The sequence below is a fragment of the Pempheris klunzingeri genome, chromosome 4, assembly GCF_042242105.1.
Source record: "Pempheris klunzingeri isolate RE-2024b chromosome 4, fPemKlu1.hap1, whole genome shotgun sequence".
Lineage (NCBI taxonomy): Eukaryota > Metazoa > Chordata > Actinopteri > Acropomatiformes > Pempheridae > Pempheris > Pempheris klunzingeri.
This window is the reverse complement of record NC_092015.1, coordinates 28,282,985-28,299,857: the sequence shown is the minus strand read 5'-3', so window position 1 is coordinate 28,299,857 and position 16,873 is coordinate 28,282,985. Positions and strand designations below refer to the sequence as shown.

Below are 16,873 nucleotides of genomic sequence, written 5' to 3'. Positions count from 1 at the left end.
CGGTCTTCTCTCCAGGTGTGTTAAACCCAAAGTAAAATGAAGCTGAAGTGAAATGAAAAATACAGAATGAAAGACAAAGAAAGAGTTCCCGTCTCATCAGGATCATTCGTCAAGGGTCTTCAACACAAATGCCATTTTTTGTGATGCTGCTGATATATATTGTCCTTCAAGTATTCAGCATAGAGCTGAAGTGGTTGGATGCGAAAACAAAAACCGAAAAAACAACTAGTTTGACATCTCACTAATCGCTTGAGCCACTTTTCAGGCAAACATGCCAAACGCTTGCCGGTTCCAGGCTCTCACATGGGAGGATTTGCTGCTTGTCTTTTCGCTTCTTTTTTAAATGTTATTATAGTGAGAGTTTGGGGCTTTTGGACTGTTGCTGGGATAAAATCAGCAATTTGTATCTGCCCTTTGGACTATTGAAAATTGTGACCGTGGCATTTTAAAGACAAAACCATTCATTTTTGAATTGAGAAAACACTCAGCAGATTAATTAGTGATGGAAATAATCATTAATTAACTCAAATGATGTATTATTTTCCAAAGTTTTGCTCCGTCAGATAATCATGGAATATCCTCTTAAACATCAACGACACCATGTAACAATAAAATCCTCTCGCTGATCAATACATATGTACCTAAATCAATAAATATGCACATAACCCAAACATATATGTCATATCGGGGGGGTGGGGGTTGACGCTGATTTTCACAGTATGGTTCACCAGTATTCACAAGATATACTAATAAACGATATATCAGACAAACCCTATGAGACGAAGCACAGGTAAAAAAGTACTGGAGCTAAACTGTGAGGCTGTTAATATTCTTGGCTGCCCTGAGCCCAGACTTCATGGCAGTTTCAATCCACCCGTGGGGTGTGGCAGTGTGCTCTCCTGCAAAGTGCACCCGCCCCTCGCTCTGGAACAGTTCTCTGGCGTAGTGGCCCTGCTGGTAGGGTGTGAACAGGGCGAAGGCTCCCAGACTGTATGGATCCAAGCCCCACTTCTTCACCAGCCCCCCTGTCCACAGAGGCCTGATGTCCTCTCCGTGGATCTTTACCAAGTCCTCCAGGACCACAGCCATCAGCTCCTCCTCGCTCATCCCTTGGAAGAGGGTGGAGTCGTCGGAGCAGGTGTAAGACGCCAGCAGGGCCCCTGCAGATGTACCGGGGAAGCTGTGGCTGGGGTAGTAGATGAAGCGAGAGGTTCGGTCTGTGACGCTCTTCCCTCCCTTGATGCCCTCTTTCTCCCAGAAGCGCTCTCTGAAGCTGAGCACCACCTTGGTGGAGCTGGCGTAATGAACCGAGCGCAGGGCCTCCATCTTGTCCCCGGAGAGGGGGGGCTGGAAGTCAATGAAGAGGGTGGCCTTGGCGGTGGCCGTGACCAGGGCGTAGTCAACTGTTAGGTTGACCGGGGAGCCTGAATTGCGCCAGTCCTGGTATGTTATGGTCACATTGCGGCCGCCCGTTTGGTTGATTAACTTGACCTTGGAGCTGAGGAGGATGGTGCCATTTAACAGCTGGTAGAAAGCCCTCGGGAGGTGGTCAAAGCCATCGGTCACCTCAAAGTACCTGGAGAAAAACACCCAAGAGAAAGCCCTCAGTCACAATACACCACTCAGCTGCACTGATGAGTATTTGTGTATGTGCAATGGAAAGGTGTTCCTCCCACAGAGAATTACCACCTGACTCTGCAGTTCCCCTTGGCTCTACAAAGCTTTTAAGGATCTTTCATCGTATCCTGTTGTCACAGCATGCACCTTTACTGTTTTGGTTCAGTCTCACTGATTTAATCAATCTCATGTCACAGCAGGCAGCTGTGCTCAGTCACCAGCACACCACCTGGCCAGCACCAAAGGTAGAGACCAGATCATAATGTAATGTTTCCAGCTAACACAGCTGCCTAAAAAGTCAACACACGCAGCTTTAAGTGAAAGTAGCAAGGCCGTAATGTAAAAGTAGTCTGTTACAAGAAACAGTGTTGCATCCAAAGGAACAAGAATCATCAGAAAGCGCAGAAATCTGCAATGACTAACGTTATGATCACTTGTGAGCGGCAGAAACAAGTTGTAAACACAACTCTGACAGCTAGTCTCTACCTTTGGTGCTGGCCAGGTGGTGTGCTGGGGATTTAGCACAGCTGCATGCTGCGACAACAAAAGCATACGATGAAAGATCCTTAAAAGCTTTGCAGATAATTCTTTGCGTGTTTATCATCATTAAGTCAAATATTCATGCTTCTTATGCTCTGCTTTCAGTATTTAGCAACTCGCTCTTTAGAAGACTTTCTTGAGAGGATCCTTAACCAAAAAAAACCCCCCAGACACACAATAAAAGGCTGATTTCTTACTCAGTGTTGTCATTGATGTCTGATTGTATGTACAGCATCTCTATCAGTGATGTGTAGAAGAGGCTGTTTTCATTCAGGATGTCCCCGATCATCCTTAAGGCACCACGGCTCAGGTTGCCCTCCTTCACCAGATATTCCTGCCAGCGGTCAAATGTGAGCTGTTAGTAATATCGTGGCATCTTTCACTCAGATGCAAACCGTGAAATCAATCTTTACCTTCACTGTGTAGGAATCATATTTATCCAACATAGCACTGCAGCCGATTGCCTTAAGGTCATCCCTCACCTGTGCACAGATAAGAAAACTTAAAAAAAAGAGTTTGCTATTCTTGTGCAATAGTTAAAATTCTCATGTGCGCTGAAATAATAATGCTACTGAGGAAATAAAGGAAACAAACCTTCCAGAGTGACTGACTGAAGAGCTGAGCAGCCGACTTCCCCCTCTCTCTTTCATTCAAGCTGTAGTTGAGCAGGCCAGGGTTGGCTTCCACGGCGTAGGTCTTCTGTAGCACTCCGTTTACCAAATAGTAGGTGTTGATGTCATCTTGGATGAAGTGGTTTAGGGAAATTTGTAATTTGGAGATGAAGGAGAGCAGAATCCTGTGGAATGGAGATCGTGTATATTGAATATCTTCTAAAAGAGATTTGACATTCTTCCTTTAGGTGGATATTTAAATAACTGAGTTAAAACTGCATTAGTTAACAAGACGTAACCACAACATTGAATGCAGCAGATTCAGCTAACAAAAGCTGATATGGTGAATGTGTTAGCATACAGTTGACTATTTACACATGAAGTCCTGTTTCTGTTTCTGACAAATGTCAGTCCAGCGTTCACTCTCCTTTTTGCTTCGCTTTGGTCTCCACCACCTGAAGAAAATATCTAGCTCTGTAGTTGCTAAATGCCACCACTGTGTCCATCTGCTAGACAGACACCATCTGTCTGGTCTGCGGTGCTGGATGGGTTGCACACGGTGGGTTTATGTGGCTGAAGGCGACGCTGATGGGAGCATGAAACCAAAACAACGAGCTGACAGGCACCAAAATTCTTAAGGGGGAGTTGGAAGAAATGGGAACTGCAAATCTGGGATGTTCTTCTCTGAGTGACCCCTTTCACGTTACAGATCGTTGAAATGAGAATATTGATTAGAGCTTTAAGTTGAAGTAACAATGCCATACTGTAAAAATACTCAATTACAAACAGTCACAGGTTCAGCATTCAAACTTTAACTTAGGTGAAAGCACACAAGTAGCCCAATATTAAGATATAGTTTAGGTATCAAAAGTAAAATTCGTACATACTGTTGGATTACTGGACAATCTTTAACACAATATACATCAGCAATAACTGATTTGCTAATTAGGTTGACTTGTTGTGAGATTCTGTTCTGCTGGTGTGTGAACAGGTATTTTCTGCTGCATCTTTGTCCTTTTAGCCAGAAATTATATCACAGAGAAGGTAAAGGGACAACAACAGTTCTGCAATAAAAAGTGCAGTATTTCCCCCTGAATAAAATAAAACTACAAGTACACTGAAACTGTACGTCTTTGTTATGGTGCTGAATCGGGTGGGGCTCATGTGAATCGCTCATCAACAACACATCGTACATCAGTCACTCCTACGTCAGGTCTGGGTTGAAATGGGTTTCCCCTTCATTCTTATAACTTCCATCACGCCTCATCAGTTGTCCTTGTAGTTATCAAGGGGGTTTTAGTAAAAAAAAAAAAGAAGGCGATTTTAAATGTTCAACGTTTAAGTTTTTTAAGCTGGAGACACCAAATCAGTTTTAAAATCAACCGTTTGTAATTAGAGGTAAAATGAAGGAAGCCGTAGTTTCATACCAACTCATTATGAATGTAACATTTAATGGACATCCCAGGTGAGACCACCAGCACCACCCGAGCTCCTGACAAAGGTTTTACACTGCTACCACAGGAATTTAGCTAGCAACTGAAAAGTAGACTAAAACTAAAGCTGTTACCTTCCTCTTTTTAATACATGTCTAATTGAACACAAACACAACCCATAAAACCCATCCTCATATCAGTGTTTTGTGTGTCGCCCAGATAGAAACGAGCATGACAGTAACACAATATGTTTGATGTCAACATGTTGAAACAGCGCCCTCTAGTTTAGCTGGAACAAGCACTGTGACGACCGACCCCTTCTCCTGTACCTGAGTACTGTGCCTGTAACATCATCGGTCATATTATGGCCCAGCAGACACTTCATAAAGACAAACAGTCAGTGCTGTACTCACTTATGAAAGCTGGGGATCCTCATGGCGCCCACTTCTGCATACCAGCCTTCTCTCCTGTTCCTGAAAGTCTCCACACGTCCTCCAATACGGTTACTGGCCTCTATGATGGTCACCTTGTTGCCCATAATCATTGCGTTAAGTGCACTTAAATATTTACAGCATACTTTTCAAGCATCATCAATACTGACGAAGAAAATGTGTGTTTGCTGCAACATTTCAAGCCGAAGTCATGAATTCCTCACTGTAGATGACTTTACCTTATGTCCAGCATCTTCTAAAAATTTTGCTGCAGTCAGTCCGGCGATGCCCCCGCCGATGATTGCGACATGCCGGGGTGCCCTAGTGGCAGGTAGACCTTTATCCACAATGTGGAGAAGCTCGCTGTAGTCAGTGTCTTGGAGGCACTCATACAGAGGGTCTCCAAAGATCCCACTCACAGCAAACACCACGACCCCGACTAGAACCAGAGGAACTGGTGAAGGGAGAAAATATGACCTCAAGTGATGAAATGAAAGCATTGCCGGTAAAATGCAGAAGAGGAGGAATGCCCCTGAAAAAAATGCCCCTGACTGACCAATGTCCAGTTTCCTTTGTTTACCGCTGAGCTCACAAACAAAACCACTGAAATGAGGGACATACCATATTTCATGACACATTGTATTTTTACTGTAAGCCAATTGTATTGCATGTAGTTCCCCCTTTCCAGGATCGTGATTTCATTATGGCTGTATTCATAAGCAATGAAACCACAGTAGCAGCATCAGGTTTTTAACTATAAACTGAATGAGATGTAGTGGCAGTTTATTTCATACTTACAGAACTTGCACAGTGCCATGTGAGGGATCATCTTGAGGATGGAGCTCCACAGACCGGATTTCTTCCCTCTGCTGTTGATACTGACACTATTAGAGGAAAAGGAAACCTACCAGAGACACACATGTTATTGGGAGAGGCTCAGACTGTATTACCATGAACAAAAAGAAGTTTAGTACTCCACTTAAAAACAAATGTGTTCAGTTCAGAGCTGAACTCTCTGCACATTTGTTATCTAAAGACAAAGAAAAAATACATTACATTTGGTGCACACATCAATCATTCTTGCAGTTAATTAATGCACATGCATACATAAATCATCTAAAATGAGAAGAGAAATAGAGACGGCTCAGATCTGACAATCACTCACCTTTATCAAAGGTAAAGTCTCGTAAGTTGTCGTAAGACTATGCATGACTGAAGAGAAATGACCTAGTCCCTGACAGAGCTAAACTTTCAACGCCGCCTCTCCATACGAAAGCTGCCTGGAAGACCTGGAAGTGCGGTATGTGTGAAATTGCACACAAGGTAATTTTAATGAGGGACTGTGTGGCTCCTCAGGTCTTCCAGAAATATTTTCCCACACCGGCTCGAGAGTCAACCACACTGAACAAATCAGATTAGTGAGGTTATACTAGTCATCAGCATACCTCATTTCCTCCATCTTCATTCATTTCAATATCTGACCTGAAAGTACTCATTCAGTGGTGTCCAAAAAGTCTAACTTAAAGCTGCATTCAAGCTTTACAGCATTACATCAGATACACTTCACAAGAACACAGTCAATTCAAAGTCTTCTTTCCACCAACAATATCCCTTATTTACGTATTAATTTAGATTCGACTTACTTGGAAGAATGCAAGGTCTTTGCTGCCAAAATAAAACTCACAACTCCCAAACCAACCTTTTCAGTGTCGGACAAACAGTAGCACACAGACAGTTTTTATAGGCTGCGGTAATTGAAAGCAAAAGCAAGAAGAAGAAAAAAGACAGGAAAAAGAGTTTCATTTTCCTGACTACATTCATAGCTGCACTCTATTTTTATTTTTGTATTTTGCTGCACATTTTGTGGAAACAGGAAGTGCTAAGACTTATTATTACATTAAAACTGTTTTAATTGACAAAAACAAAGGAATGGGAAACTTACAACTTCAGGAAAACTTTTCCTCTGGAAGACCGACACAAAGGAGCAGGAGATAACTGTGTTTCCAATCTCAAAGGTTTTAAGCAGACAGCCGTCTTGTTAAAGGACCTGAACAGTCTGGCTGCAGCTTCAGCAGAAGCCTCAGACAGGGGGACGCCGAGCTCACCTGCTCAGGTGAGGTTTTACATCACAGATTACAAAACTAGCGATATACAGATGGTGTATCGCTGAAGGCAGCATTGTCTGAGGTCAAGGGACGGTTTTTATTTCACACTTTTGTCAGTATATGCAAAACACTGAGGTCACTGAACTAACTGGCTTTGGGAGTGAAGTCAGCCATGTTAATGTATAATGTGTAAGGCACGGCTCTCGCAACAGCCTGGGAAATCAGACACCAGAGGTCGAGGCTTTAAAGTCAGTATGTTGGGTCTGTGGATGCAGTAGTGGGAGTGGAGAGTGTGACAAAGAGAAAAAAAAATACAATACTGCAAAAAGTCACACCACTTAATTTCTTCTAAAGCCACAAACTGGCGGCTATTTTTGAACTTTGGAGAGCGCTAGCTGTTATGCTAAGCTACGACAACGAAGCTATGTCGTAACACACAGAGATGAGTGTGGTATCTTCTCGTTTCACCCTCTCCCAAAAAATGGCCCTAAATGTCAAATTGTTTTGTTTTATCACACAAAGTTCTCTTGTCATTTTTTCAAAGTTTTGAAGCATCCTATGATTACTTGTTTTTCAGGCCCAGATGTCACCAGCCCAGAGCTGCTGAGCGACACCTTCATAATGTGAATCAGAAACTTTGATGTTGCAACAAAATGTTCTTCTGGTGTTAAATTAGAACTTTAACAGACCTCTCCCTCATTGTGAGAGTGGACAGTGGAAACAGGACGTGATAAGATTTATCATTACATTATAACTGTTTTAATTGACAAAAACAAAGGAATCGGAAACTTAAAACTTCAAGAAAACTTTTTCAGTGAGCCCCGAACTCAGTTAGACGTCTGCTTTTAAAGTGTTTCTTGGACAGAGTACCGTACGTAACTGTGTCTAATTGGCTGTTGGGGTTCGTGTGTCACAGATAGCACGACCCTGAAGTGATGCTGTGATACTCTAACACTTGTGGATGTTGTTTGCACAGGCGTGTGTCTGTAGGCATAACTTTAGAATATGTTTTGCACAACAAAAGCACTAAATCAGGGTCAGTCTGGTACGTTCTATCTTTATCTATCTGCTTCTCTGGCCTTTTCTGTCCACTCTCACAATGAGGGAGAGTCACCTTTTTTTGAGCAGGTCAAAGACATTTTCTAATTTAACACCACAATATCAAAGTTTCTTATTAACAATTCCCCCTTTTTTTTTTTTCTTCACAGAACTGCTTGGGATCAGGATCAGGTGTCATTCAGTTAAAATATCAACCAAGCACGAAAACCACCCACACTGTTATGGGAAACAAACAATTTGTCCGTGTCTCAACCGCTCAATGGGAGATACTATTCATCAGGCTTGTTCTGGCATCGCCTTATCACGGCATTGCCTTATCACGGCATCGCCTTATCGTGGCATCGCCTTATCACGGCATCGCCTTATCGTGGCATCGCCTTATCGTGGCATTGGGCGCTACCCGGAAAATATATACAAAAAGGGGAAATCAGACACCAGAGGTCGAGGCTTTAAAGTCAGTATGTTGGGTCTGCTGGATGCAGTAGTGGGAGTGGAGAGTGACAAAGAGAAAAAAAAAAATACAATACTGCAAAAAGTCACACCACTTAACTTCTTCTAAAGCCACAAACTGCCGGCCATTTTTGAACTTTGGAGAGCGCTAGCTGTTATGCTAAGCTACGACAACGAAGCTATGTCGTAACACACAGAGATGAGTGTGGTATCTGTCACCACTGAACCGTGCCAGTTAAACTCTCAGTAAAGAGATGACCTGAAGCGTTTGTCCAGGCAGGAGTTACACCTAGTAGGACATTGCATGTTTATTGGAGCATTTTTCCTTTTTAATGTTTATTCCCTCAGAGTGATTCTATTGTCAAATGTGTCTACAGGTGAGCCATCACTTATACAGTTCACAAAAAACGTCAGTACACTCCTTAGCAATGAATCAAGCACCGCTGTGTACTATCACTGCATCAATAAGAAGTTCAACGCCACAATTTCATCATCGTAAAACAACATATCCCATGATTCTTAGCCGCTGACAAAGCCTCATGGGAGCTGTAGTTGTTGAATGCTAACCAAACCCTCCGAGCGTTATTTATCTTCATTTTAGAGCAACCTGAGGGCATCATTTTAGGTCAGACTGTTTATCTCTTTCTGACAACCTCATTCTCGCGCTTCTTGAATATTTTGGTACCCAGGAGCCTCGTGGAGGTGTGTCATTAGGACATACGTCATGAGACAGGAAGTAAACAAACCAGACGAAAGAGTTGTCATCAAGACGCTCACGAGACCTCCCATTGAGTGCCATGACAGATCAAAAAGGTTAAATCTTTCATTCTCTTTTATTTAAACGGGTAACTATGGAAGACATGTTTACGAAAGGACTCCACTTGGTATGCTGCACGGTGCCTGCTGTGTTCAGTTATAGCGGGCTAATGATACTTAATGATCCTAGCCGAACGCTACAAGCCTCAAGCCCCAAATATAGCAGTTTAAAGTAGATATGCCTATTGGTGAAACGTATCACACCACAGGGCATTATTGGACACCTCCAGCAACATGCTAAGATCTTATTTTCATTTCGGCATTATGTTGTACATAAAAAACAGTTATATCAGTAATATTTCGGCTTTTATCCCCCCGACTGTCATTTCTTGTCCTCTTCCACGAATGGAGGCTGGATACGGAGAAAATGTAATAACTTCAGATATATTGCTCCAGATCAAATACTTTGTTTGCCGAATGTTTTATTGTTGCATGTAATTGAACATATGAGAGAGTCAAAGTATGTTTATCCGGCTTATACGTGCCATGTAACAAATAAACCCCAAGTTAACACATTTCTGAACGGGGTTTGGTGTCGCGTCGCTCCCCAGAGCAGATAACGTAATGTATCATGGCTAACGTTAGTCAAACACTAGCTGGTCGAGGCCATTAGAGCTGATAAATGCGGATAAACATAGAATAAAAGTGTGACTGATCACTGTGTACGGAAATAGTCGCGCTAGTAAACAGTCATTTGCTGCCGAGGCATCGTGCAAAATAACGTTAGCAGCTAGCTTAACAAATAGTGTCCACGTAGTGACCACAACCACAATTACATTAAAATTAACTAGTGTTTAGTAAATCTAGTTATGTCCAAAAAGTCAGATTTCATTACTTTATTAGTAGCGTTGTTATTGTGTTTATGTTGCATATTCCTAAATACATCTGTCTTAAACTAGTCTAACACATAGCAGGCATGAGTTGTGGTTGGTTACTGGCAAAATACTGTTTAACTAAGCTGCCAGATGTGGACTGCTGTCTGCACGGTCCTCCATGAGTAACTGCAGCACCAGGAGACACACACCAGGTGGTCAGTGGGGGCCCTACAATTCGTTTTTGCCCCTGGCGCCCCTTGCAGGTTAACCTGACCATGCATTCATCATCTTTAATCTTGTTGATCACATACTGGCATCCATGCAGCTTCGTAGTCTGTTTTCAATGTGATGACTAATCTGTATTCTCCGTTGGTTCCTGTTTTTCAAGGTGTGTTGTTGCTCTGGCATGCATGACCTCCACATCTGTTACTGAGGGCGTAAAGCCAGACACTAACCCCCACAGTGCCATGGCTGAGGTGCTGGGACAGAGGAGCTTGCTGGGCTTTGGTGTGTTGTTGACATGGCTGGTGCTGTTCCACCTGCTAGTCAACATCTGGCTGCTGTGTGTGTTCACCAGCCTGCTGGTGGTGCTCGGTGGCTGGCTCGGCTCACAGGCCATCCTGGAGTCCAACAGTATGGTTCACCTGGAGAGGTTTATCGCTCTGGAGCAGGTAAATGTACAGTTAGTTGTGGTTCACGGCTCGAGTGTTAGTTTCACACATTTGTAGACATGAAAGTTTTTTTGGGCAAAGATAATCTTTGCTTTTGGGAAACGGCACCCATTTCTAGTTCCTGTGTCACTAGATTTACATTTATTTTGGCATTGCTAAATTTCAGGTCCCACAGTCTGTGGAGGATGAGCATCACTTGGACCAGGAGATCTACAACACCGTGAGGAAAATCATCAGGGACTTTGTCACCTCCTGGTACTCCACTGTGTCCTCTGAGAGTGGGTTTGAAACAGAGGTTCAAGAGGCCATGATCTCTATGGCCATGGAGCTGAAAATGCGTGCAAGACAGGTCGACAGGAAGGTACTTTGTTTTGAAGGTGTCAGCTTTTGCAGAGTATTTCCCGTAGCTTACCCACAGTTCGTGTAACTGTGGTGTGACCTGCTTTCTGTTGTGACCTGATTTCGTAACCTTCATGTAAATGGAAAAAAAAAGTTTTCTTGCTTTAAATTGAATTGAAGCATTACAGCGAAACAATGTTCACACAACTAGATTTTCTTTTGGAGAAACCTGGTATCTTAGTAGTCATTTTATTGTTTACCATTCTTACTTATGTAGATGCATTAAAAAACAAGGACTTTCCTCAAAAGTCTTTCAGATGCATTGCAGTAGATACTGACTGGTCAAAAACGTCTGTGATTAATAAAATAATGAATCAATTTACATTTATGTACAAGATGTACCTATATGATGCTTCATGAGTGTTGAAAATCAGTAAACATAAAGTATATTACATATTACTAGTCTGCTTATTGATCCTATCATAAAAACGTATATTAAATAAAAAAACTGTAGCTGTCAAATATCTAAGAGAGAATGTAGGTGTGTCACACAGCAGCAACAGTTTTTTGCAGCAGTCACATGCGTATGTATATTTATTTTTATTTATTGCACCATCAATGAGACAGAACTAACGGAGACATTTTTCAATCACCGTTGCCGCCTACAGGAGCTGACCCAGAGGATCCTGGATCTGTTTGGCAGCCACCTGCAGGACTGCATCAGAGCCAAAGAGCTGGTGACCGAGCAGCAAACGCCTCTGACAGCAAAGTGGAGTAGCGAGAGCGAGCAGCTGTGGAAGGCATATTCCAGGGTTACCACGCCTCATCTTGCCGTGAGCAGCGACACGCTGGAAGTCAACTACACCAGAGCAGTTGTAGATTTGTTGCTGCATGTGTTGGTGCCGTCGCCTCACTTGGAGACCCGCACCGGACGGTTCGTCGTCGGAGAGCTCATCACCTGCAACGTTATGCTCCCCCTCATTGCTAAACTGTCAGACCCTGACTGGTTAAACAGTCTCATGATTGAAATATTTGGCAAGTCAAGCAAACCACAGGAGCCAATTACAGCAGAGCCACTGGCTTCATCACCAACACCACCACTGCCACCTGCTGAGTCAGAGCTCGCTCCACTACAAGAGACAACACGTGTATCTCAAAAGAATAGTGAAGATTCTCCACTAAGAGCCGAGACCGAAGTAGTCTGTGACGCAGAGATGGGCACGCCTGAGCTCGCTGCCTGTGATGTGATCGACTCTGAGGAGGGAGACCATCCACAGAACAACACCGAAGAAGAAGAACCCACTCGACCCTTTTTAAGGCATTACATGCGAGGAAGCAAGTCAAACCCATTTTACCAGGAAAATGACTCTGACCTGGATTCTCCCTTGGCTTCTATTGATTCCCTGGTCATGATAGGCCAAGAGGAGGGCCTGTATGACAGACCCAGAGAATGTGCCACATCTGTTGAGAGCAATAACGGTGTGGACCTGGAGGATGTTTGCCCCAGTCCACTGGATGGCTCCTGCCCTAAAGTGCTGCTGAATTCACAACCAGCAGAGCATCCGAACGGCTGCGGCCCCCCGTCAGTCAGGATAGCACAGGGGACTCCTGTTATCAGCAGCCTCCAGGACCTGGAGAGAGAGGGCAGCTCCCCTTCAGTGAACCCAACCAGAGAGCTCCTTCTGGGTGTGGAACAGAGGCTGGGGAACCCCGGTGAGCTGACTGAACACAGCCCGTTGCAGGGCTCTTCCCCTATGCCATCGTTCAGTTTTGAGCCGCTCAGCAGCCCCGACGGACCAGTCATCATCCAGAACCTCCGCATCACTGGAACCATCACGGCAAAGGAGCACCGTGGCACCGGCTCACACCCCTACACTCTTTACACTATCAAAGTAAGGACATTACATTATCCACATCTGTTTCTCCCTCTCTGATCATTTGTTAGTTTGTTCATGTGCGATACTCTTACTCGACCAGTACTGCCAACACAAATGATTATTTATTATTTATTAGACTCAAGTTAATTTCCATGTTTAATCTTCTAAGACGATGATAAGAAATTGAAAAAGGATTTTCACTTTCACACACAACAGACAGGTAGAATATCACCATGGCAGCATGCATTGATAAAATGGCACCTTCTCCTCAGTCAGCCATTTTTTTATCACTTGCTACTTGTCCGATGTGGCATTTTACTTGCTGCAGGCATGCAGGAAGGATTATTGTTGCACCATGTTAACTGACAGTAACGCAAATACAAATATGTATGTTGCACAGAATGTAAATTATGACAGGAGCTGCTCATTACGGTTAGCCTCATACTGAGTTGTGTTGGTTTTCAGTATGAGACAGCGATGGGCTGTGAGAACTCAGGAAGCATCCAGCAGGGCTCTGAGGATTCTGAAGTCATACCTTCAGGATGTGAGAATCCATCGGCCATTCAGCCCGTAGCCTATCACATGGTCAACAGACGGTACAGCGAGTTCCTCAACCTGCAGACACGGCTGGAGGAGAAACCTGAGCTACGCAAACTCATCAAAGGTACGAAAGATGAACTCAGGCATCCACACGACTGAAATACACAACAGAGGTAGAGAGGGCCGTCCATCAATCGGAAGATAAGAAGCGGTTCGATTCTCGGCTCCTCTGAGTCAGAACCAGAACCAAGTTAGAACCCCAACTTGCTCCTGAAGCACAGCCTCTGTGAGTGAATGTGTGAATGAGGATGTGATGTAAAAAGCGCTTTGAGTAGTGGCAAAAACGAGGAAGGGGCTACACAAATACAGACCATTTCTACAAATACAACACCTCTGGTAAGCGATGCAGGGTTTTTTATTTGGATGTACAGTGTTTGCTTTAGTCCGGCTCGGAGAAATCCACGCATGGCCTACAAATGGACCTTGATTTGTGGGCCATTGCTGAGAGGATCCAGTTTGAGTTGACGTTTGGAACCTGAGCCAACATCCAGGATTTTATTGCAATCTGGTTTATCTGACTGAATGTTTCAGGTGTCAAAGGTCCAAAGAAAGTATTTCCAGACATGCCGTTTGGAAACATGGACAGTGACAAGATAGAAGCCAGGAAAGGACTTCTGGAGACCTTTCTAAAGGTTAGTGGATTGATATTTTATTACATTCATTTAGTATTTGACTTTGTTTTTTATCTCCAAGGTTGTAGACTGTTATTCTGTTTTCTTTTTCAGCAACTTTGTGCCATCTGTGAAATAGCCAACAGTGAAGAGATGCAGGAGTTTCTTGCTCTCAATACGGACGCCAGGATCGCTTTTGTCAAGAAACCTTTTATTGTGTCACGCATTGACAAGGTTTGATCTGAATGTTTCATTATGGCACAGCTGAATAGTGCTTGACTTTATGTTCATGTTGAAGCTAATTACTTTGAAGTTCCCATATTCTGCTTATGCTTAGTCCGTATGTTGTGTTTGGAGGTCCTACTGGAACAGGTTTGCATGGTTTAATGTTCAAAAAACACATAGGTAGGTGGGTTCAGGAGGGTTTCAGCAGGCCTGTGGAGGGACTGGAGGAGGTCACATGATCAATACATCCCCTCAGTACATCATTAAGGGAGCCAAATCTAAACGGGGGGTTTTCACACACATTTACTGAAAGACGGAGCAACAGAGAGAGGATGGAGCTCTAGTCACACCACGGATGTTTATGTGGAGAAGACATTAAAAAGTACGTTTTGCATAATATGGGATCTTCAATCAAACTGTGCCGTATTATTGTGAACACGATATATATAACATGATGAAAACACCTTTTTGTAGTTACAATTCTATGTATTTGTAAGATTGGAGTTTGTAATGCAGCATGTGTGTGTCTTCTGTGTTTAGATTGTGGTGAACGCCATCGTGGATACACTGAAGACAGCATTTCCTCGCTCAGAACCTCAGAGCCCAACAGAGGATAATGAAGCAGAGATGGATGGAGGGAAAATGTGTGGTGACAAGAAGAGCAAGTAGGACTTTTATCCACATATATGCCGGAAACACAAACCCATACAGAAAATCAACAGACACGACCTGTTGGGGTGGGGGGGTGTTACACAAGTGGCCATCCCTTTTGGCAGCATTGTCTCTGTAGCAGAGAGGGTGTATGTGCTATAGCCTACGACCTATTTCCTGATTCTCATGGTGACAGTTGTCTGAGCCTTGATGCAGGTTAAGTTACTGCACAATGATGAGGTGATTTTTGAGTGTGTGTGTGTGCATATTCATTTGTTTTTATGATCCCAGGTCTCGTCTGAAGTTCTCCAGTAAGAACATCCCCTTTATGAACGGCTCAGACATTAGACCGCCGGTTTTGTTCAGTTCAGAGCAAACTAGCGCAGTAAGTAACTTACTTTAAAGTTTGAACTAATTATGCACAAAGAACATTTGCTTCAGTTATCCAGTGACCTTTTTGAGGGATCATCAAGTCTTTCCTCCCCTCTGCTCTCAAAGGTGTTTAATGGGATGTCTTTGGGAGATTTGCAAGCCTTTATCACTGATCAAGAAACCCTGGCCAGCAGATGTCCAGAGAAGGAGAACGGTGCTGTGGAAAGAGAATTCGAAGGCGATGTCGATGACAGCATGAGAGTGAAACACAGTAAGGAACCAGGTGAGATATACTCGCTCTGTTTCAAGTGCTGTCACATTATCTAGATGGTACATGTCTGAACGCTGCAGTAGATGTGTTTATAGGACTGATTTCAAAGCAAAAACAACCCACTTCATCACCCTCAGCTACACCCTACTGCCACCACAGCATCACATGCAGCAGAGTTACTGCTGGTAGTCTGCTGGACCCAATCCTTTTATCTTTTATGGCTTCACAAGAACTTTGTCTAATGGCTTCTTATATTACAAAGGTAGCTGGTACCACAGTTTGATGGATAATCGTAAATGGATTTAATAAAATATTTTAATTTGAGCTAAAGAATCTCCTTAGAAACTTGACTGTCTGCCTCCTGCCCTTTCATCTTTATCTCTGCAACCATCAGGCCTGCTCGTCTGACTCACCCTGGCTTGTCTACTTTCGTTTTCCTTTGTGTCTGACTGACTCACTGACAGTTGTGTCTTCCTGCTTTCCTGTCTGCTTAGCTTGCCACTTTCCATTCAGTATCTCACCACGGTTAGAGTGGGACCATCTGATCGAAACCAGCTTGTTCCATATTCCAGTCACTCATCATATTCATCCGACTGGGTTCACATTTTGCCAGCCGTTGGCATGGTGCTGTAGCCGAAGGCACAAAAACACAGGAATGTGACTTGGTGTGACTGTCCTTTTTATTTTTCCTTTCTAAACCTAAAAGCTTTTGTTCATTGACATGGGTTAGAACTATGCTGGCGGTAATGTGAATGGGTCAATGTGCATCTGAACACAGAAACACGTGGAGAGAAAGACACTGAGACAATATGAGAAAGTGGGCGAGTGTGAGTAAGCAAAGTCTGAACTGAATATGAAACTTTCTTTACTTGATAAGTAAACAGCATGTTAATGGCATCAGTATAAAAATACAAGAATTAAAAAACCAGAAACTTTACAAATGACAAATGCAAGTAGAAAAAAGACATAATGCATTGTACAACATGTCAGGTCAAAAGCGATCGTAAGTCTGATCTCTTTATGCTGTTGTTTGAGATGGATCTCAATAATGGTGTATGTACTGTACTCCCATATTGAAGCTGGTGGTCCATTCCAATATTTACTTCCCTTTATTGACAACACACTTTGTCCAAATGTGGTGTGCCTGTATGGCACCTCACAGCCACCTGTAGTGGTTGCCTTGTGCCAAAGCCATTGTCGGCCTTCTGTTTAATGAATTCATTTAGGGAAGGTGAGGCAAGCTCGTGTAAAGCCTTTTAAATAAAACAAGCATGTCTGAAATGTTTAAAGTTCTGAAAGCAAGAAATGAAAGTGTTTTTTATCAGAAACTTTTAGGGATTAGGGCTGTTACGCCTGTAAGTGACCGTGTTTGACACCTT

At 43.3% G+C, this 16,873-nt stretch overlaps 2 protein-coding genes across 2 annotated transcripts in view; one reads left to right on the top strand and one right to left on the bottom strand.

The window, feature by feature from the left end:
* Positions 1-807: 807 nt before the first annotated feature.
* Positions 808-5,461, bottom strand: il4i1 (interleukin 4 induced 1). Its single transcript, XM_070828631.1, has 7 exons — positions 5,431-5,461; positions 4,872-5,086; positions 4,615-4,727; positions 2,752-2,953; positions 2,571-2,639; positions 2,355-2,491; positions 808-1,576 (listed from the first exon to the last, which is right to left on the bottom strand). The coding sequence occupies exons 1-7, from the start codon at positions 5,459-5,461 to the stop codon at positions 808-810; spliced, it is 1,536 nt and encodes a 511-aa protein (XP_070684732.1).
* Positions 5,462-9,016: 3,555 nt separating this feature from the next.
* Positions 9,017-16,873, top strand: part of snx19b (sorting nexin 19b) — a 33,892-nt gene continuing 26,035 nt past the window's right edge. Inside the window, exons 1-10 of the mRNA XM_070829068.1 lie at positions 9,017-9,059; positions 10,266-10,548; positions 10,715-10,909; positions 11,556-12,779; positions 13,230-13,428; positions 13,896-13,996; positions 14,090-14,209; positions 14,741-14,865; positions 15,143-15,236; positions 15,350-15,506. Coding sequence (XP_070685169.1) covers positions 10,288-10,548; positions 10,715-10,909; positions 11,556-12,779; positions 13,230-13,428; positions 13,896-13,996; positions 14,090-14,209; positions 14,741-14,865; positions 15,143-15,236; positions 15,350-15,506 — 2,476 coding nt within the window. The 5' untranslated portion in view covers positions 9,017-9,059; positions 10,266-10,287. The remainder of the gene's footprint in view (positions 9,060-10,265; positions 10,549-10,714; positions 10,910-11,555; positions 12,780-13,229; positions 13,429-13,895; positions 13,997-14,089; positions 14,210-14,740; positions 14,866-15,142; positions 15,237-15,349; positions 15,507-16,873) is intronic.

Coding starts and splice junctions, on each gene's coding strand:
- il4i1 (XM_070828631.1), bottom strand. CDS start 5,461: ATGATCCCTCACATGGCACTGTGCAAGTTCT. Junction 2,954..4,614: donor AGGATCCCCAGCTTTCATAA/GTGAGTACAGCA, acceptor TCCATTCCACAG/GATTCTGCTCTCCTTCATCT. Junction 2,492..2,570: donor ATGATTCCTACACAGTGAAG/GTAAAGATTGAT, acceptor GACCGCTGGCAG/GAATATCTGGTGAAGGAGGG.